We start from the raw sequence: 23,630 nt of genomic DNA, 5'->3' as shown, positions 1-23,630 counted from the left end.
TGATACGGTACAAAATGTGGGGGTACATAATGGGGTAAAATGCAAGCTTTGTGACAATTTTCAGAAATGTCATAAAAACCGTTCTGTTTAGCATAGCTTTGTAGTTTGGTAGTTTGTAGTAGAAAGATGTATGTACCCATTTTTGTTTTGTCAGAATGTGTACTTTCGGAAAATATATGGTTTTCTAGGGTCTCCTTACTGTTAGGTGGTCGTATGGCACATAATACACATACCGGGTGCAAAAACTGCATGAGCCGAAGCATCTTATGTGAAAATTCATATGCACTATTTTTACTTGGGTGCCCCTGTACCCCACATAGTTTGGCAAATCTATGCATATAGGGCATCAAACTGTTCAGTAGACCCCTGGCGTTCATATTTAGAATGTTTTATGTTGATACGGTACAAAATGTGGGGGTACATAATGGGGTAAAATGCAAGCTTTGTGACAATTTTCAGAAATGTCATAAAAACCGTTCTGTTTAGCATAGCTTTGTAGTTTGGTAGTTTGTAGTAGAAAGATGTATTTACCCATTTTTGTTTTGTCAGAATGTGTACTTTCGGAAAATATATGGTTTTCTAGGGTCTCCTTACTGTTAGGTGGTCGTATGGCACATAATACACATACCGGGTGCAAAAACTGCATGAGCCGAAGCATCGTATGTGAAAATTCATATGCACTATTTCTACTTGGGTGCCCCTGTACCCCACATAGTTTGGTAAATCTATGCATATAGGGCATCAAACTGTTCAGTAGACCCCTGGCGTTTATATTTAGAATGTTTTATGTTGATACGGTACAAAATGTGGGGGTACATAATGGGGTAAAATGCAAGCTTTGTGACAATTTTCAGAAATGTCAAAAAAATCTTTCTGTTTAGCATAGCTTTGTAGTTTGGTAGTTTGCAGTAGAAAGATGTATTTACCCATTTTTGTTTTGTCAGATTGTGTACTTTCGGAAAATGTATAGTTTTCTAGGGTCTCCTTACTGTTAGGGGGTCTTATGCCGCATAATGCACATGCCGGTAGCTTATATTGCAGTGTATACACTTTGTATGCACTAACTTCCTTTTGGGGTCTCTAAATGCCAGATACATCGGTGATCCTATGCACAATGGGCATCAAACTGTTCAGCGGACCCTTGGCTGTCATATTTAGGGTCTGTTCTTTTGGTACCTAATGTTATGTGGGAGATAAGGTGCTTGAAAGTGGAAGATTTGATGTGTTTTTCAGGTATTTCACCAAAACTAGCAATTTTGGGAAAGCACTGCGACTCTGTAGTTTGGAGTAGAAAGACATGGGTACCAATTTTGAATTCGCCCGAATGTGTACTTTCCAAAAATATATGGTTTTGGGGGGTCAATGTATTTTTTTGTGTTTTTACCCCACAGAAAATGCAGTAAACGTGTTGAATTTTCAGTAGCTAAAGAGACCTCTGGGGCAATCTCTATGCACTAACTTCCTTATGGGGTCTCTAAATGCCAGATACAGTGCTGATCCTATGCACAATGGGCATCAAACTGTTCAGCGGACCCTTGGCTTTCATATTTAGGGTGTGTTTTCTTGGTACCTAATGTTATGTGGGAGATAAGGTGCTTGAAAGTGGAAGATTTGATGTGTTTTTCAGGTATTTCACCAAAACTAGCAATTTTGGGAAAGCACTGCGACTCTGTAGTTTGGAGTAGAAAGACATGGGTACCAATTTTGAATTCGCCCGAATGTGTACTTTCCAAAAATATATGGTTTTGGGGGGTCAATGTATTTTTTTGGGTTTTTACCCCACAGAAAATGCAGTAAATGTGTTGAATTTTCAGTAGCTAAAGAGATCTCCTGGGTAATTTGTATGCACTAACTTCCTTATGGGGTCTCTAAATGCCACATACATTGGTGATCCTATGCACAATGGGCATGAAACTGTTCAGCGGACCCTTGGCTTTCATATTTAGGGTGTGTTCTTTTGGTACCTAATGTTATGTGGGAGATAAGGTGCTTGAAAGTCGAAGATTTGATGTGTTTTTCAGGTATTTCACCAAAACTTGCAATTTTGGGAAAGCACTGCGACTCTGTAGTTTAGAGTAGAAAGACATGGGTACCAATTTTGAATTCGCCCGAATGTGTACTTTCCAAAAATATATGGTTTTGGGGGGTCAAAGTATTTTTTTGTGTTTTTACCCCACAGAAAATGCAGTAAACGTGTTGAATTTTCAGTAGCTAAAGAGACCCCTGGGGCAATCTCTATGCACTGACGTCCTTATGGGGTCTCTAAATGCCAGATACAGTGCTGATCCTATGCACAATGGGCATCAAACTGTTCAGCGGACCCTTGGCTTTCATATTTAGGGTGTGTTTTCTTTGTACCTAAATGTTATGTGGGAGATATGGTGCTTGAAAGTGGAAGATTTGATGTGATTTTTAGGTATTTCATCAAAACTGGCAATTTTGGGAAAGCACTGCGACTCTGTAGTTTGGAGTAGAAAGACATGGGTACCAATTTTGAATTCGCCCGAATGTGTACTTTCCAAAAATATATGGTTTTGGGGGGTCAATGTATTTTTTTGGGTTTTTACCCCACAGAAAATGCAGTAAACGTGTTGAATTTTCAGTAGCTAAAGAGACCCCTGGGGCAATCTCTATGCACTGACGTCCTTATGGGGTCTCTAAATGCCAGATACAGTGCTGATCCTATGCACAATGGGCATCAAACTGTTCAGCGGACCCTTGGCTTTCATATTTAGGGTGTGTTTTCTTTGTACCTAAATGTTATGTGGGAGATATGGTGCTTGAAAGTGGAAGATTTGATGTGATTTTTAGGTATTTCATCAAAACTGGCAATTTTGGGAAAGCACTGCGACTCTGTAGTTTGGAGTAGAAAGACATGGGTACCAATTTTGAATTCGCCCGAATGTGTACTTTCCAAAAATATATGGTTTTGGGGGGTCAATGTATTTTTTTGGGTTTTTACCCCACAGAAAATGCAGTAAACGTGTTGAATTTTCAGTAGCTAAAGAGACCTCTGGGGCAATCTCTATGCACTGACGTCCTTATGGGGTCTCTAAATGCCAGATACAGTGCTGATCCTATGCACAATGGGCATCAAACTGTTCAGCGGACCCTTGGCTTTCATATTTCTGGTGTGTTTTCTTGGTACCTAATGTTATGTGGGAGATAAGGTGCTTGAAAGTGGAAGATTTGATGTGTTTTTCAGGTATTTCACCAAAACTAGCAATTTTGGGAAAGCACTGCGACTCTGTAGTTTGGAGTAGAAAGACATGGGTACCAATTTTGAATTCGCCCAAATGTGTACTTTCCAAGAATATATGGTTTTGGGGGGTCAATGTATTTTTTTGGGTTTTTACCCCACAGAAAATGCAGTAAATGTGTTGAATTTTCAGTAGCTAAAGAGATCTCCTGGGCAATTTGTATGCACTAACTTCCTTATGGGGTCTCTAAATGCCAGATACATTGGTGATCCTATGCACAATGGGCATCAAACTGTTCAGCGGACCCTTGGCTTTCATATTTAGGGTGTGTTCTTTTGGTACCTAATGTTATGTGGGAGATAAGGTGCTTGAAAGTGGAAGATTTGATGTGATTTTTAGGTATTTCATCAAAACTGGCAATTTTGGGAAAGAATTGCGACTCAGTAGTTTGGAGTAGAAAGACATGGGTACCAATTTTGAATTCGTCCGAATGTGTACTTTCCAAAAATATATGATTTTGGGGGGTCAATGTATTTTTTTGTGTTTTTACCCCACAGAAAATGCAGTAAATGTGTTGAATTTTCAGTAGCTAAAGAGATCTCCTGGGCAATTTGTATGTACTAACTTCCTTTTGGGGTCTCTAAATTCCAGATACATCGGTGATCCTATGCACAATGGGCATCAAACTGTTCAGTGGACCCCTGGCTTTCATATTTAGGGTGTGTTTTCTTCGTACCTAATGTTATGTGGGAGATAAGGTGCTTGAAAATGGAAGATTTGAGGTGATTTTTTAGAATTTTCATAATTTTTTATAGAAAATGCTAAATTCAGTAAAGCATTGCCGTTTGGTACTTAGGAGTTGGAAGACATAGTTACCCATTTCGGATTCGTCAGAATGTGTAGTTTTCAAAAATGTATGGTTTCCTGGGGTAAACCTAATATTCCAGGATTTTTGGCTTTGGAATGTAAAGTATGCCGTATTCTGCTGTAATGCTTTGAAAATTTAGTAATTTACTGCTGGGAGTTTTTGATCTATAGAAGTCAGAAATCTCAATAAAACTATACATATCAGGTATTGGCACGTTCGGGAGACATGAGGCTTTCCAAATCAGTAGAATTTTTGTCCATAAAATAAAATGTGTTTCTGGTATAAATCCTTATATCATGAAAAATAGCATTTTTTCTTTTTTTTTTTGTATTTCAAGCTCTAAATCTTGTTCCAGAAGTGGAAATACACAAAAACTCAGGTAGATTTGGAAAGCTCAGGTTCTCCTGAAAAAAACAATATATAGTTTGCCTACCTAAACTTAACCCTGCCCCCAGTAAAAGCCCCTACATTGAGAGAGCACAGAATGTTTACAAAACGTCTGGCACTGGGGGGAACTGAAATGACGAATTCGGCTGGCACTTAAAGGGTTAAAGGAGAAGGAAAGGCAAAGTCACTTGGGGGTGACAAAATGTTAGGCACCCCAAGTGACTTGAATCACTTACATTTTACCCCGGGCTGGTGCACCTGTACGGAGAGAACAGCACCAGCCCGGGGTACCTGCAGCGCTTCCTCCTTCCTGTAGCGCTCGCACGCGCAGTAGAGTGAAAAGCCGAACTTTAACAGAGAAGTCGGCTTTTCACTCTACTGCGCATGCGCCTATTGTGTTAGTCTTAGCGAAACGCAGGCGGAAGGAGGAAGCGCATCGCTCCAGGTACCCCGGGCTGGTGCTGTTTTCTCCTAACAGGGGGGTACGAGGTAAGCGATTAAAGTCACTTGGTGGTGCCTAACATTTTAGCACCCCCAAGTGACTTAGCCTTTCCTTCTCCTTTAAGGGAAGTGGCACATGTGGAGATTAGCCGCCTGTGATAAATCTTTGTTACTGCAGGCAACTAATCTCCTTGACATGCCATCCCACCAGCAAGAATGTAAATCTCTGGTGGGATGGCATACGCCCGCTTTCGGTTTCCCGAAGTTGCTTCTCAGGGAAACTTCGGGCGACTTTGGTAAACCGAAGCACCGCGTATGCCATCCCACTGGTGATTTACATTCTTGCTGGTGGGTTGGCATTGCAGGAAGATTAGTTACCCGTGGTAGCGAAGATTTGTCGTGGGGAGACAAACCTCCCCCGTGTCCACTGCCCTTAAGGGCTCTGGCACACGGGAAGATTAGTCGCCCGCGACAAATCTCCCTTTTCACGGGCGACTAATCTCCCCGAATTGCCATCCCACCGGCAAAAATGTAAATCACCGGTGGGATGGCATACGCGATCAAGGCAAACTTCTGTGATTTCGTTGAAATCGTGGCGCTGCCGCGAAAAGGGAGCTTTGTCGCGGGCGACTAATCTCCCCATGTGCCAGAGCCATAAGAGAATATTCTCAAGTGAGCGATAAATTCTGAGGGCAATTTACCAGTCACTGTCAAATCTGAATACTGTAAATTAACTTTCCAGTAGAAGAATTACTGGGCTGCATATAAGACTAAATTAATGTGATAATAAACTTAGCATAACCGTAAAATCACGGTTCCTTTGGAATCCCTCTGCTTATACGGTTGCTGTACTTATATATAACTTATATATATGTACATGTATATGTACCTCTATATAATAGTTTTGAAAGTACACTAATGTAAGGCTAAGCATTTAAAAACAAGGGGAAAAAAACAAAATTCAAATTTATATGTACAGGTATAGGACCCGTTACCCAGAATGCTCAAGACCAAGGGTATTAAGGGGTCTTTCCGTAATTTGGATCTCCATACCTTAAGTCTACTAAAGAATCAATAAAACATTAATGAAACCCTATGGTATTATTTTGCATCCAATAATATTGGATCAATTACAAGTTACTGTTTTATTACTACAGAGAAAAAGAAAATCGGTTTTAAAATTCTAAATTACCAGTATTTGATTAAAATTGTGTCTACGGGAGATGGGCATTCCATAATTCGGAGCTTTCTGGATAACTGGTTTCCGGATAAGGGATCCCATACCTGTAGTTGTGTTTCATTTCGTGGATTGACCACATTCAGTCTAAATGAATCACTGTAAGGTAGACTTTATTTATTGAATATATTTATTTATAGTTATTTCTAGATTTGAGAATTTAGAAGTATGTGTACTACTGGAATTAGTACTTTAGCATTTTGATTACTGCAGTGCATCTCATTTAGATTGGCAAGTGTGAACTGTACTTTTATTGCTGCTATTAGATAACTTGGACAACATGCTGCACTAAGAATTTGCATGACATTAATCTTTACGTTTTGTACAATTGAAGACAGAGTGTAATTCCTTGCATTTTCATACCTGATTCCGCTGTAATCTGGAACTTTAAAGGGACAGGTTACATGTGTTTTATGCATAGGGCTTGTGCTCAACATGCCTTTTGCCCATTGCTTCAAGGAAATAACTAAGGTTTTTGTTATTTCTTATGCCAACCATTTTTAATATGATTCTAAAACCATATTTTACCATCTGGTCCCAACAAGCAGTCCAATCAGCAGTTCATTGAGAAGCCTCTTAATAAATAAGCCCCCTCCTTCCCCCAGCTATCTATGTATGGATTTTGTTATTTCTTGTATTACACGGGGAAATTATTGAAACTGAAAGTAGCCTTAAACACAAGAATGGGGTTCTTAGTTACATTTCTGTTTTGATACTTACTAATGTCATCTTCGTGATACATGACAGAATGAAACGGAACTGCTTGGTTTTTAAAGAATCTTTCAGATGGCTCCAGATAGAATGTGCCTTGATGGGTTTTAATAAATCCTTCAAATCTACCATCAACAACAGATCCATGGCTCAAAGTCCCCTGTTCACCTAAAGAAGAATACAAATACAAATTGAAAAAGTTACTGAAGAAATATTATGTATATATGAAACAATGCCAGTTAATCCAATGTTTAATGAAACATATGCAAACATGACGTTTATAATGAAAGTTTTGAATTCTGTTCACCTTACCTGTTGTACAGCTACTTTTAAAATTCACATTGCATGGCATTTTGAGACAACTTCAATTTCCAAATCTTATTAAACCACCAACAATGCTCTCAGCATGTTAGAAAATCCATTTTCCATTAAAAAGTGGGCTATTTTGAACCTGACACCGAGAACTTCCTATATGCTTACATCATAACGTCCAGGCTTTGCACTCTAACCAGCTGCATTATTTAAAGGTCATTAGTTAATTTCTCCCTTGCAATGGGCATAAGCAAACTAACTCAGCATATCACCAATCTAACATACTGTAATATGTTAGTTTGCAGCACTCTGGCACAGGCACAGGAAGCAGTGTCAGACTGACAGGAGCAACTAATCTCCCCATGTGCCACTGACTTTAGGCCTAAAGAAGCAATAAGCACACTTTTTGGTCATCAATACCTGTGGCATCAATCACAGAGCAGATAATTATCCAAGATAACTTTACATGCATGTGAATATTAGTGCCACTGATCAAACAAAACAATAATCTGGGTTTCTGAGTGTTAATTGTGGTTTGAAGCTGACCCTTGGCATTTGCCCCTGAAGTGAATGAAAACACTGGGACAAGTAGCAGCCTTTGATTGCCACAAATGTAAAATGTGACTAAAATCCATCATCATTGAGCTGACAAACTTACCAAATAACTGCCCAGTGTATATGTGAGAGGTATCATAATCCACAGTTTCTCCTCCAACCTCCAATTTAAAATCAGGTGAAAATAAAGATGTGTCCCTCTTCATTCGAAGGTTGAACTGCCTAAAAAAGCAAAAAATCTCCAATAATTAAGATTCAGTGAATGTTCTATAGCATACTATGTCTCACTGTCTTAAAGGGGAAGTATACACCTCAATATACCTTTGTTCAACATCACCACAATATAAGGTTATTATTCTTTATTTATATAGCATCAAAATATTTTACAGCACTTTACAGAGATTATACATTATTACATTATTAACATTAAAGGGATACTGTCGTGATTGTTATGGTGTACTTTTTATTTCTAACTGTAAACACTGTTTACATAGCAAATAATTACTAAAATTCTCTAAAATGTTATTCTTGAACCAACAAATGTATTTTTAGTTGCAATTTTAGTGTGTAGGCAGCGCATTGTGCCTTAGTCTGAGCTTTCAGAAGGAGCCAGCGCTACACATTAGAACTGCTTAACCTATTGTTTCTCCTATTCCCATCTTACTGGAGGAGTCCCAGACCACTTTCTTTACTACTGAATGCTAATCTGATATCTACTGGTAGCTGCTATTTTGCTACCTTCCCATTGATCTGCTTATCACCTGCTGGGGGGAAAGGGAGGTCCAACCCTCACTTTGCATCTCAGCAGTAAAGTGTGACTAAAGTTTACAGGTCAGTTGGCTGTGGCACCCTGGGAAATGAATTTCAAAATTAAATATAAAAAAAATCTGTGTTTTTGAAAAATAGATTTCAATGTAGGATTCTACTAGAAGCTATATTACCTGATGTGTTTTGAAAAAAAAACATGTTTTCCATGACAGTATTCCTTTAATCCCAGCTAGGTTTGCCACACAGCCATTATTTCACTGGCCTAGTTGGTAAAATACCTACCAGAGCCAGTATTACAAATTTACTGACAATACACTTGCCGGTAAACTTGTAATTCTCTTTTGTTCTGCCTCCTGGCGCACAAAGGCCTGGGTCCTTGGCAGTTTATTTCCAATTAGAGTACCCTCACCTCTTGTCACCTCAATTGCATCATATTCCACCCCCCATTGCCAACATCCAGAAAGATCTTCCATACCTTTATCCAATTTTTAAAAAGGTGGCAACCCTAATACCTGCCCTAGTGGAGTTTACAACCTAAGGTCCCTATCACACCAACTAGAATCAATTTTATCAGAAGCCAACTAACCTGTGACATTATGTTTTAAAGGGGTGGGAGGAAACTGGAGTACCTAGAAGAAACCCACCCAAACACAACAAAAGTAGAACATACAAGCTCTCTTGTAGATAGTGCCCTCACTGGAATTAAACTCAGAAGGACCTGAATCTAGCGAAGCAGTAGGGCTAACTACAGCACCACCATTCGTTAAAATGTATTCTGCCTATTCTAGTAAATTTTTTATTTTAATTATAAAGCACTAATTTGATTGATTGTTTTTACATTAACTACCGTAACTTTTTTTTTGTAATAAAGATGAGCTCTGTATATAAAAAAAAAAAAAACACAAAGCAAAGAAAACCTCTCTTCTATGCCAGATAGGGAAGAACTCCTTATATAGAAGGCTATAATCTGATTAACTACTTTCTGTTCATCCCACAGAATGAATGAGAAAGTTAAAAAGTGAACTTTCAATGTCAGTCTGCTTTGTTTGGGTCAAGAAATAACAAAAAACATTTAATAATTAAAATAGACAAAAAGTATGTTTAGCACAAGTCCTACTCATTTTAGTTGTGTTCAATAACGGGGAATATTAGCTGCATGAGTTCAAGTTGGACAGGGCTTATGGCATACATTTTGGAAAATAGTTAACGAAAAGCAGAACCAAGATTTTGAATTAGCTCCCCATAGACTAATATGTAATTGGCCAAAGAGAGCTTGTGTCAACATTGTCAGGCAACAGAAGTTTAATTGTTAGTACAGGTATAGGACCCATTATCCAGAATGCTCCGGACCAGGGGTATTCCGGATAAGGGGTCTTTCTGTAATTTGGATCTCCATACCTTAAGTCTATTAAAAAATCAATAAAACATTAATTAAACTCAATAAGATTATTTTGCATCCAGTAAGGATTCATTATATCTTAATTGGGATCAAGTACAAGGCACTGTTTTATTTTTACAGAGAAAAAGGAAATCAATTTTTAAAATCTGAATTATTTGCTTATAATGGAGTCTATGGGAGACATGCTTTCCGTAATTCGGAGCTTTCTGGATATTGGGTTTCCGGATAAGGGATCCCATACCTGTACTAAGATACCTGCAGATACCAGTAAATATAGTAAAGGACAGGTTTTCCTACCATGTAAAGCACGTTTTCCAAACATGCATAAAGGTTGGGCACATCACCTGCACCAAAACGGCATTATTTGTACCGCATCCCCTCCGTTCGTCAGCACCATTATATTTTTCTAAAACAAATAGCTGCCATATTTCCTGTGACACAAACATGTTTCTCCAGCAGAGTGCACAGCAAGAGCAGAATTTACATGGAAACCAGCAATGCCATCTCTTCATTGGCTGCTAGACTGGAGGGTGTGTTTAGTAACCGGAGTTGAAAAGAACTGAGCATGCTCAGTCAGCCAAAAGCCAAAGTCAACTCCTAAGAGAGGGGATTGAGTGGGTTAGAGGAGCAGAAGGAATCCCGATTAAGGGGATGCTGCAGCCTTACTATTTATCTTTTAACAACCAGAGTGGCAGGTATTTAAAGAGGCTGTTCACTGATTATTATTTTGTGGGGGGTTTACAAGTCTTTAGAAATATTATCTTGTAGGAGTTACTAGTTTAAACCCTAAAAAGTTATTGCTTTACTAAAGTAATTCCTGTACAAATATGAAGCCTTTTAAATTTATGGTCTAACAGACTTTTTGATCCACATTTCTCAAATAGGTAGTGATGTCCAAAGACCTTATCAGAATTTAATTCCTAGGGGAAGCTAATTATGCAGATGGACAGAGCTTGTTTATCATAAGGATAGTGGCAAGCCTGAAATCAAGAAAATATGCAGCCTAGATGTGCTTATTAACATGCATTGTTGACACTTTATAGTGTTTAGTCTTTCTTTACATCAGATAGCAAATGTCCAGCTAGTAAAGCTGCAATTCTTGGTGCTTTATCCTATATAGCAGACCTTTCCAAAACAATAAGTTACTAGACTTAAAATTGTTAATGTAGGCAGGGGGAAATGCAGGTTGAACCAGCAACAGGAAGTAGTGAGAATAAAACCACACCCCTGTCCATTCACTGGCTAATGCAGCCTTACATGCATGTATGCCTTTAAGAGTGTGAGCATAGTGTCTCTTACAAACCAGAAGGATGGACTTTACTACTTTAAATAGCATTTTAATACGGGATACTTCAATGGCAAGTTTATTTAAAAATATATATTAATCATGAAAGTGTTTTAAATATACAAATAATAAAAGTAGATTATTGTAATGCAATATGTTTTATAGAGACCTATATTTAAGTGGTATAGTTCCTCTTCAAATAAAAACTGTATTTTATTTCAAATATGGAAAATGGCACATTGGTGAAATATTAAACATCCCGGAAAAAAAAAAAAAAATACATCAGCACATGTGGTACACTGACAAAGACAGACTAAATAAATCAATGTACAGGTATGGGATCCATTATTCAGAAACCCGTTATTCAGAAAGTTCCGAATTACCGAAAGGCCATCTCCCATAGATTCCATTATAAGCAAATAATTCAAATTTTTACAAATGATTTCCTTTTCCTCTGCAATTATAAAACAGTACCTTGTACTTGATATAGTTAATCCTTATTGTAGGCAAAACCTATTGAGTTTAGTCAATATTTATATAAAATTTTTAGCAGACTTAAGTTATGGACATCCAAATTACGGAAAGATGCCTTATCCAGGTCCTGAGCAGTCTGGAAAACAGGTCCCATACCTGTAATAAAATCTTAGCAAGGCAAAGGTGGGAATTATTATTGTAACGGTTAATGTTTTGATTTGCATTTTTTGGTCTAAAAAGTGCTCACTTGCACTTTTACTCTTTTCCCATTCAAGTCATCAAGAGTTTACAGACTTTTCAACAGTCAAAACTACCCAAGCTGAAAAACATTGCAATGTGCAAAATATATATTCGGCATCTCCAGGTGCCACTCGTGGATAATATGAATCACGTGATCTCAAATTGTGTGATTTAGAAGTTCATGTTCCAGTGAAACAAATGCATATTTATCAATAGCTGAAAAGCATGACCAATAGCTGAAAAGCATAAACATGTCCAAAAAGAGCATTTGCTGAAGGCCAACCAGCAGACTGTAGTCATGTCTACATGTTGAAAGACACAAAATGCGTCTGGATTATTGTGAATAAAGTTATTTCTTAACCACCTTCATCCATGTCTGGAGTGCGTACCCATAGAGAAATTGTGCTTGTGACTGTTGGGTCTCCCCCTTTGCTGCAGGTCTGGGGCGCTACACCTGGACCACCGGATCAGTGGAGTGAGTGTCCATGAAAAACTGTGATTCAAGTGATATTTTAATGAAGTAGTAGTGGAAAAATTTTCCCTGAGTGAAGGGAACTCTGTAAGGGCTCTGGCACACGTGGAGATTAGTCGCCCGTGACAAATCTCCCTGGTCACAGGCGACTAATCTCCCCGAACTATAATCCCACCGGCGAAAATGTAAGACGCCGGTGGGATGGCACATGCAGCGCAGGCGATTTCGGCAAATCGCCGAAATTGCCTCGGGAGGGAGATTGGTCGCGGGAGACAATAATACATTTTAATACATATTTTAAGAAATGTATAAATGCCATCAATGACCTGTAAAATGTCTCTTACAAGCATGTAGTGATTGGAACTCGTATGTGAGAAACTGAGTCATTTGTTGCTTTAGTACATCACAGACACATCTGCATTATATAAATTCAAAGTAAAAGTATAAGTGGGCATTGAACATACAAAACAGTAGTAGCTGAGGGGCCAACAGAATATTTTAGCAACTACATTTAAACTAATTGGCATTTAAATGTATGATTAACACCCATTACATGATTAGGGAGGTGAATTACCCATTCTGAATTAATAATGGAACACAGAGGTCCAGTGAATGCAGCCAATAGTAAATTACAGCTCCTCAGCCAGCCGTTTCATAGAATACATAGAGTATATACATAGAACTGTTTTGACTTGAAAAATAAAAGCAAAAAAAAGCCTCAGCTGTGTACCAACTGGTTACAACCTTGTGGATACTGTTAATTAACATCCATGCTTCAACAATTTCAGCTGAAGCTATCTTAGTGAACTGATTATAGGATAATGCTGCTAATAATAGCAAGACTGACCTAAAGCATCAACGTCAAAGGCAGGCTTATTAGAAATCAACTGTGACTGTTTCTCCAATGCTGCCTCTTGCTTGCAAGTAAGATCAGCTTGTTACAGTTATTCTTACTTCACAGTTGTCTCTGATGTTTAAGGTTATTTTTTTGCCTCTCATAAGGACATACAAAGTATTGTATATCATACTTTCAGTCCTATAGCGCTGACATACTCTGAAGCAGAGAAATGTCAATTCATTATCAAAACAAAAACATCCTTGTGACAGTGACCTGGCTAGAATTAGACCAGAGTGCTTCTAGGCAGCAATGCTAAGCTCTGCACCATCACACTGCCAATCAACCCTGAAATCACAAACCTGTTTTCCTCTTCAATATTTTCCCTTAGATAAACCCAATTTGCAGTACTAATCTCAGTGTACTGGTTTAAACTTCTACATGTAAAGGGCTAATTTTCCAGTATACATGTTTGCCTGCTACACTATATTAAGGACAATGCAGATGTCACATGTAAGCAGCATTAAAGGAAAAGTAAAAAAAAAATTTAAGTAAAAAATCTATTCTAGAATAGTTTTTTTTTTTTTTAACTTAAATTTTTTTTGTGTTACTTTTCCTTTAAGACCAAGTCAATTCCTTGAAGGGCCAGAAGGGCCTTACCTTTTTTACCAAGAGCAATCTCTATGCTGTAAGCAAGTTAACACCAGCAATGTTGTGCTGCTGTGAAAATACACAATAGAGATAACAGAAATAAACCTGCCAATTATACCAATGCAGACAGTTCTGTCAGTGTAAATTTAACGGAGAACTCAGGGGCATAACTGGAACAGCAGAACTCAGGACCTGCTGTGGGGCCCATTGGAGTTCACCCCTTGTTCCTGCTCTTTCAGAAAGGATCAGTTGGGTCTCTGAAATCCCAAGAAAATTTGATTCTACTCAACTTTCCAATAATCTAAGGTTTTCAATATTTTCCAAGTTACAGAAACATAATTGCTACTGAAAGCACTGCTTGGCTGTTTAAATCTTCCGCTCTGTTAGTTTCGACTAATGACAACTGCTACGCGGTTTCAAGATTTTAATCCTGAATACAGAGACTGATAAACATATAATGCCTAATAGCAATTACTGAAACTTTAATGAATATATTAGAAAGTTGATTAAAATTACTTTAAATCAGGCAAAAACTTTTTGCATGTTGCAAAAAATTCTCAGTTGGGAAATTAAACCCAGGCATATCCAGGCACGGGTAGGAGAATTTTTAAGCGTAGGGGCATATTCTCTACAGGTGTTTTTTAGGCTTGCAGACAATATGTTACGTGTAGCATTAGCTACAAGGGTTGATTTACTGGATTTTACAGTGTGTGGGGATTGCTACCGCTGCTTTTTTCTGTCACTGTCCTCAATCCCTTTAGCTTGTTCGTGTATCCCCACTCCTGGCTCTACCTAAGCTGATCAGAAAACCCTGTGCTACACTGATGAGCCCCAAAAAGGGCGAAACCGGTCTGTAGTTGGGAATCTGATCAGCTATTATCCTGGCTTCTGCTTTAAACCCAGTGGGTGAGTTTTAGCCTATAGGATAAACCCATGTAAATGGGACAAAGCCCATTGTAAATGGACTTTTCTAGGAGCCTTAAGGAATTTCTTCCCAGAATCCTGTTATGACATGTCCACTTAAAAGCACACTCTGAACTAAAGAACAGGACTAAAGAATTTTTAACCTGGTGCAAATACCTGCAACCACAATGCATCTTATGGTGGTTTGTAAAGAGTAACGAAAGGGCCCTGCCCATTCAGATTGTTAGTTTAGCTAAAAGCTACAGAGCTGAATGACTATCTAGTTTAAAATGTTGTTGACTTTAAAAAAGAAAACAAATGACTGAGAATGGTATTATATAGTTAACATTTTTTCAGGCCCCCCTTTCCAATCTTGGAACACAACAATATTAAATTTCACACCCCTTTTTTTTTTTTTTATTATAAACACATCCAGCTGTATGTAAATAATAGGTACATAAATGCTGTAAAAAATAAATAGTAATAAATGCAAATAGAGGAACACAACCTCAAAAATAAATCCAATGCCTGGGTGCCAGTAATGCATAATTAGTTATTTTACAAAGTACAGCAGATCTTTTCAACAACATCAGAATGTATTTATTGTTTCAAACCCCCACCCTATCATTATCTATCAAATTAAGAATTGGTTTGGGGGGTTATATAAGCCTTGCCAATTAATAGCTGCAAAACAATCAGAACCCCTCTAGATTTATCTGAACAGCAATTACATATAATCCAGGGTGCCTCAGAAATGCATATTTTCAAATAGCAAATGCCTGACATGCAAGTGCAATTGTGATTGCCGTTTAAGGGCTTGTACCGACAAGTGCTTTTATCTGCACTCCCCTGTGGTGGCGCTCTCCTGTGTTCCACCACAGGACAAAATACATTCCATTCTTCTTAAATGGGCTGTACAGGCGCATGTTACATTCCACCTGCCTTCAGCGCTTAGAGAGTAAAGCCCCATATGGAAGAATGGAACGCGTTTCTTCCTGCGCTCCCCTGTGGTGGAACAGAGGTGAACACCACCGCAGGGGAGTTCAGGAAGAAGGAATGGGGATTCATTTCTGAACATTTTGTCACAAGCCCAGGGAACTACCAACTGATGTAAAGACAAAACACTTTTACATTACAATTCCTAAACACCCCAACCAACCAGCATTACTGCTACTATATCTTACTTTCAGTCAGTATTTCACTTTAGACAAATAACTTCATGTTCATGTGATGTTTGAGTGACTATAGCAAGAGCCTAATTAAGAAAAATGTCAGTTGCAAATTGCCTCTGCACAGGCAAAGCTAATTCTGCTGGTGCCATTTAAATTAAACTCTGATGTAGAGCAAGTCATGAATTTAATTCCCCTGATTACAACAGGCAAGTGATGTGTGTTCCCCCCTCTACAAATCTTAACAGCAACATTAATACTATACATATGGTGTGTTCAATATGCAAGATATTCAGCTTATTACACAGAAATTAATCGATAACTCCTACATAAAATGTACATACCTAATTTTAGCTAGTCCTAGCCTTCTAACGCTACCTTACTGGTTCAGAATAAACTGAAAACTGGGACATGCTTTTCCTTCACTGATTTCAAGAAAAAAAAATTCATTAGGAAAATTCCCCCTTTGGGGTGCCAAATGAGCAAATCTTTCTCCCAATATTCCCACCCTGGGTGTGCAATATTGTGCTAATGCGACCATTCACACCGTAATGAAGGTAATAGGAAAAGTTGGAGCAAGGACTGAATCAATGAGCCAACGCAATGCCCAATCTGATGAAAAGCCTGTCCAATTGACATGTGCCTAATTTTTGGCCAGATATTGGTCGGGGAGGCCTGTCAGAGGGCCCCATTGACAGGCATATAAAGCTGCCAAGTAAGGTCTTAAGGACCCAAATCGGTAGCTGAAATCTGCCTGCGTATGGCCAACTTTACACACAGAAACAGATTACTGTACAAAATGTTGTATTTGATGGCAAAACAGCCACCTTTAAGAGAGAGCCAAAGGACCATTTAAATAACTTAAAGGCGAAAGAAAGGCTAATAAGTGTAAATCTCAAGCTGCAGGCATACCTTCAGTTCTCTCAATAGTGCCCTTAAGTCTCCCCATATTTCACCTGTTCAGATGATCAGAAGCGTCATAGGAAAAAAACCACTGAGCTCTGTAAAGAAAATTCCCATAATGCCACGCTCCTGCACCAAGACCCCTGTACATGTACAGTTTGTAAGACTATGAGAAAGCTTCCTGCTGTATTGCTCAGATCACACATTCTTAAAGGGTGGATGGAGTTCTTAGCATTCTTATGGGGGGGGGGGGGGGGAGAGAGCTGCAGGAATTAAGAACGTGTTAACAAAAAGGAGACAAGAAATCATGTGTTTCTTTTGATAGAGGACTCAGTGTAGCATTTGTGAATGCTTATAGCTGTATTTACATAGACCTTTCTGATAAAGCTTACTTCGTTTTTAACTTTCCTTCTTCAAGTGAGCTAGTAAAAATGTAAACCTACCATGCTCTCTATAAAGTGCAGAAAGAAAAGTATAAATATGAAGCCCTTTTTTGCTCCCTTTTATAGCTGCATTTTTTCATATTAACCATGCAGGAAACATTATTCTTTCCATTTTATTTCATAGAAGCATTTTAAGTTATACCAGCCAGAAATCTTAAAAGGAGAATAATTGAGAATATGGACATTTACTATACACTTCATTTTATTGAAATAAACTTTCTAAAAAAAAATGCTGGCGATGACAGGCCAGTTTTGTCCCTGTTCTCTATTTCTGTGCATTTACAGGACTGTAATCTGCCTGTTACTGTGCACACATAAATGCACACTTTAGTGTTTTAGCCCACAATGCAGTGACAGAAAGATGTACCATGTGTTTTGGTTTGATATGTAATAGAATAATCATATTCATTATCTTAGAACATTAAAACTATTAAAGAAACAGTCAGAACATCAACTCTATCTCTGTCCTTCGCCTCATAAAGACTCTTAGAAACTTGTATCTTGTCTTTTACACTTTAACTTTGATCTTTGAATTTAACTAAATTCCCCACAGATGTAGCAATTTAAGAGTAGGATACAATTCAATCCAAACAGGGCAGCATATCGAAGCCAGGGCGGCCACATTCGTTTTACATTATAGGCTTAGATTTTATTTAATGTATATAAAGAAAGGTCATGCACAGCATGCTCATGCTCATGATTCAACCCCTTCAGACCTATTCAGGTTCAATTTTCCCATCCAGTCAAGGACTGCATCGGTTTGTTGATGTGCTCCTCGCCCCAACAGCGTGTATTGCAGTCGTGATCAACCAGTATCAACCCACCCACCTGGGCATGTCAAGGGGGGGGGGGGGGCTTAAATCAGTTCGTTTGGCCAGCTCTAAAGTTGGCCATACACGTGGCGATCCGACGATGTTTCGTACGACCATCGGTCGCACGAAACATCGTCAGATCCGCCACACACCATTCAGGGCTGAATCGGCAGGTAAGGAGGTAGAAACAATAGGATTTCTACCTCCTTCTGCCGATTCAGCTCTGAAGGGAGAATTTTGGTCAGGCGCCTTCTATGGCGCCCGATCAAAATTTTCTAACCTGGCCGATCGACGAGCCGACCGATTTCAGCAGCTTCCTGCGACATCGGTCGGCTCGCTGACATACCATACACGCACCGATTATCGTACGAAACGAGGTTTCGTACGATAATATCGGTGCGTGTATGGCCACCTTAAGGTTATGATCGTTCCCACCCCACAACTGATGTTCGGGGCTGAATCATCAGATATGGAGGTAGAAACAATAGGCATTCTACCCCTTATCTAATGATTCAGCCCTAAACGCAGATTTTGATCAGGCACCTTCAACGAAACCTTAATAAATACTTTTGTCGCACCGTATTGACGAGACGTCAGATATCCGAAGGTTTTGCGATATCGGTTGTCTCGTGGAAACCTCGTTTTGTACGGTATCGGTGCATGTATGGTCAGCTTTAATCAGTGCATGGGTTTATTGCGTCTCAGCAAAGCTATACTCTGTCCCACATTCACTGCTAGATCAGCCACAGTCTAAAGGTGGCCATACACGCACCGATATTATCGTACGAAACCTCGTTTCGTACGATAATCGGTGCATGTATGGCATGTCGGCGAGTCGACCAATATCGCAGGAAGCTGCTGATATCGGACGACTCGCCGATCGGACCAGTTTGAAAATTTTGATCGGGCGCCATAGAAGGCGCCTGACCAAAATTCTCCTTTCAGAGCTGAATCGGCAGAAGGAGGTAGAAATCCTATTGTTTCTACCTCCTTACCTGCCGATTCAGCCCTGAATGGTGTGTGGCGGATCTTACGATGTTTCGTGCGACCGATGGTCGTACGAAACATCGTCAGATCGCCACGTGTATGGCCACCTTAAGCAGCAGCACAGTAAATGTAAATTAGCTTTTCAGATAAAGGGTAATTGATCCTGTTTTGTATTGGAGGACTGTAGCACTGTTCCAGAAAGGATATCTAAATCCCTGCCACTAAGCTGAATAAGGCAATTGTCTTTTGTAAGAAAGGAAACAGAATAGTACCAAAAATGGATTTCTCCATGGAAACATAAAAGTGTCAAGTTTTGTCTAAAATAAAAGATTTTTTTGCAGAGGCTACACTACATTACACTACAAACCAGGGGGGGTCCCCAACCTTTCTTACCCGTGAGCCACAGACAAATGTAAAAAGACTTTAGAGCAACACAAGCATCATAAAAGTTCATGGAGGTGCCAAGTAAGGGCCAAGATTGGCTTTTAGGTACCCTCTATGCACACTATCAGCTTATAGGAGGCTTTATTTGGTACTAAATCTTGTTTTTAATTCAACCAAAACTTGCCACCATTTTTCATCCAACATTGGTCAGAAAATCCATTGGGCAGGTTTGAAAAATGTAATTTTTAATGAGAACTGCCCGTTGTCGAATTGTTTGCAGGATCAAGCAGGAAGTTTTCCTTGCTTTAAATGGTGGTTTTCGTTTTTGTAGGTAAATTATACTTTTAAATAAACTTTTCAGGATAAGCTTGGTCCTACGATAACAAAAAGATCTTTTAAAAATCTTAACGTGTATGGCCATCTTAAGTTTAGTAACCCCCCCACACACACCAATCTGCCAGTGAGTGTTTGACTTCCCCCACCCATATAGCTCTATGAGAGTTGGTAAGAAGACAGCATCGGTCAAACCCCCCCCCCCCCCCCCCCCCAAACTTTGTTACTGTACTTTCAGAAGGCTCAAGCTGCCTAGCCATAGCATTGTTCTTATGTTCTTTGTTTGCCTTCAATCAACAGCACTGCCAATCTGCTATTCATAAGGGAAAAAAACACGACATTTTCAAGGCCAACGCTAGCGCATCACAACAACAAAGAAGCACTTATGAGAAAAATTGACAGGAACAGTACTGTGTGGTTTTATTTTTTTCTTTATTCTTAAACTGAGGCAACTGGCTGAAAAGCAGTAGTGTACACTCTTTAAACACCTTCAAAAATAAAAATCAAATATTTGCAAAACAGTAGCATGTAACAGCAGACGTTAAATCCTGGGAACAGAAACTAAACAGCCTTTAAAAAGGCTTTGGGATTTTTGCCAAGAACAAAGTTAATACACAAAAGACAGATACACCTTTGGGTTACATTTCCCTAGGCTTTTAGGTGCAGCACAAAGGCTGGTTCATTGAGAAGGGTACATCTATGCAGGAAATCAGAGCAAACAGAAAACTATACTTTAAGGCATGCTTACTGACATGAATTCTACAGGGGTTTCAATATGAGAGATACCATCCCTAGAACTTAATATTCTGGGATGGGGACTTTTTTCTTCACCCCTCAAACAGCGACATTTTAGGCGCAAGTGCTGTAAGATTACTAATCAGCCTTATATCTTGATTTTAACTTACCGGTAATATTTTATATATACTATGCATAGTCAGTTCCTAAGCACAGGTAACAACAGCTTGTGCTATAAATCAGCAGAAAAGACTATGGGGAGTTATTAGGGGCATAGTCTGAGCCACAGATATTCAATGTAAAAGCACTGTGATTGCCCTTAAGCCCCACAGAAAGATTAGTTGCCCTCAATAAATATCTGCTACTGCGATTAATCTCTCCAAAATGCCTTTCCTCCGGCAATAAATAGAATCACTGGTGGATAGGCCTACGCGTTGCTTTGTTTTTCTGAAGTCACGCAAAGTTTCCTCTTGCATGCTACTCTGCAAAGGTCTGAACATCGCTTTGTTTTTCCATCGGCGATTCCTTTTTATTGCTGGTGATGAGGCTTTTCGGGGATACTAGTCACCGGCTGTAGCAGAGATTTATAGTAGCGACTAACCTCTATGTTAACAGCGATTATCTGTGCCTCAGAACATGCCCCCAATAGCTCCCTTCATCAATATGCGATTTTTAGCTATGTTTGTTTTTAGGGTCGACTTTCCTTTAAGTAGCAATCATTTCCAACATTCACACTTGAGGCAAAAATCATTAAGCATCACTTGATTTATAATTCCACATGATATATTTAATTACTTTGCCCTTGTGATTTATAGTACATTGAGACAAGTGGTACTACATTACTTGAATGCATATGGAATAATCACAGTGAAATCACATCAGCCCTCGAGGCAGGAAACTCGGAACAAATGGTGTCTTGTTTTGCCCAAGGCTCTCTTAGCTATCCCTTGAAATATTTAAATACTCAAGGTTATAGATTATGTACATTAGACAGACAGTGCAAAATGTCCACTAATTATGTAGAAATTTAACATATGGGGGTTGTACATTACAAGCAATTTAATAAGTTGGTATCCTTGGTGCATATCAATGACTTCACTTTAAACCCTTGCATTTGCTTCTTACTTGGTCGAGAATAATTTTGTCTAGCCATCTCCCACGTGTTATATTTTGTCTTGATTACTTAAGTAACATTTTTGCTTAATAAAAGAGATGAGGTGAAGTGTCAATGTAGTAGATATAACATTTCACAAAAAAAGAGCACCTTTTATGCTGAAGGCTAACAGATAAATGTACTTTTGCTTTTTTTTTTTTTTTTTTATACATCTTAAAACAAGCGACTCTTGAAAAGCAGGGCTGATCTAAGATCATTAACTGCACCAGAGCAGTTATTCATTGCAACCAATTAGACCTTTGTTTTCATTTTCTAACTTTTTAAAGCCGTTAATTGGTTGCTACAGGCAATTGCAGTAGGGCAATGTGCATACATTCAATATATTAAATATGATTAAGATATAAACACACACAACAGCAGTTCCTGTCTCATATTATGAAAAGAAATGCTGTATCCATACAAACAATGCAGAGACAGTTCTAAAACAAAAAAGATTTTCCCACAGTAAAGGTAGTCATACACATTACAATAATGATCTTTCCTGCGACCACTGGTTGCAGGAAAGATTGTTTGTCCACTCCACTAATGTTAATAGCGGACTCAACAGATATGCAGGTAGAAACAATAGAATTCTACCCTTATCTGATGATTCAGCATTATCATACGACACTTCGTTTGGTATGATAAAATCGGTGCATGTATGGGTACCTTAAGGGCTGTGACACACGGGGAGATTAGTCACGCTGCGACAAATCTCTTGTCGTGGGCGACTAATCTCCCCATGCTATCCCACCGGCTAGAATGTAAGCCGCAGAAGTTTCCTCTCAAAGCGACTTCTGCAAATTGCGCCGCTGCATATGCCATCCCACCAGTAGGGTGGCATTCTGGGGAGATTTCACTAATCTCCCTGTGTGTCACAGCCCTAAGGAGTTTTCACCTTTCTCTAACACACTAAAGGTATGAGATCTCTTATCCGTTATCCAGAAAGCTCAGAATTACGGAAAGCCCGTCTCCCACAGACTCCATTTTAATCAAATAATTCAGAATTTTAAAACCGATTTCCTTTTTCTCTGTAGTAATAAAACAGTACCTTGTAATTGACCCCAACTAAGATATAATAAATCCTTATTGGATGCAAAACAATCCTATTGGGTTTAATTAATGTTTTATTGATTTTGTAGTAGACTTAAAATATGGAGATCCAAATTACGGAAAGACCCCTTATCAGGAATACCTTGGGTCCCACATTCTGGATAACAGGTCCTATACCTGTACTTGACAAATAAATAGTACCACTCCTTTAGTGAAATGTTGCTCATGTGCAAATTTACACAAGGTTTAACCTCCACCAGCACGCCCATAATAACCAGATCAAAAAAAAAGACCAAGAAACTGGGAATGTTATGTCTGTTAACACTTAAATTCAGTAAAGGCTTAAACAATCAGAGTGCTAAAGTGTTAACAGACATAACATTCCCAGATTCTTGGTCTTTTATTTGGTCAAACAATACTCGTGTATATGGGTTAGCACTCATAACATAATGCATGAAGCAGACAAAGGAGTTAATAACTCGGGCATTTACAATGTATAAAAATCATTCTGAATGAAAGAGCAGCAAGAACTGTTTATGAAATTAACCTAGGATCATTTAACACTTCAAATGCAAGTTATTTACAGGTTTCACAGCTGGCTAATAAACAGCAAATACTATTTGTATTTTAATGCAAATATGCAGCTGCATTTTGTGTGACGTATTTTCCCTTAGGGCTCTGGCACACGGTGAGATTAGTCGCCTGCGACAAATCTCCCTGTTCGCGGGCGACTAATCTCCCCGACATGCCATCCCACCGGCGAAAATGTAAATTGCCGGTGGGATGGCATACGCGGCGGCGCAATTTCAGTGAAATCATGGAAGTTGCCTTGAGAGGAAACTTCCGTGATTTCAGTGAAATCGCGTCGCCGCGTATGCCATCCCACCGGCCCTTGCATGATAAGACTGATAAATGCATTT

The 23,630-nt window shown here is 38.9% G+C and overlaps 1 protein-coding gene across 1 annotated transcript in view; it reads right to left on the bottom strand.

Moving 5' to 3' along the window:
• Positions 1-23,630, bottom strand: part of adam10 (ADAM metallopeptidase domain 10) — an 84,366-nt gene that overhangs the window by 27,452 nt on the left and 33,284 nt on the right. Inside the window, 2 exon segments of the mRNA NM_001044404.1 lie at positions 6,854-7,012; positions 7,815-7,933. Coding sequence (NP_001037869.1) covers positions 6,854-7,012; positions 7,815-7,933 — 278 coding nt within the window.

The sequence above is a fragment of the Xenopus tropicalis genome, chromosome 3, assembly GCF_000004195.4.
Source record: "Xenopus tropicalis strain Nigerian chromosome 3, UCB_Xtro_10.0, whole genome shotgun sequence".
In the NCBI taxonomy this organism is placed as follows: Eukaryota; Metazoa; Chordata; class Amphibia; order Anura; family Pipidae; genus Xenopus; species Xenopus tropicalis.
Note: the sequence above shows the minus strand (reverse complement) of the source record. Positions and strands in the feature narration are given on the sequence as shown.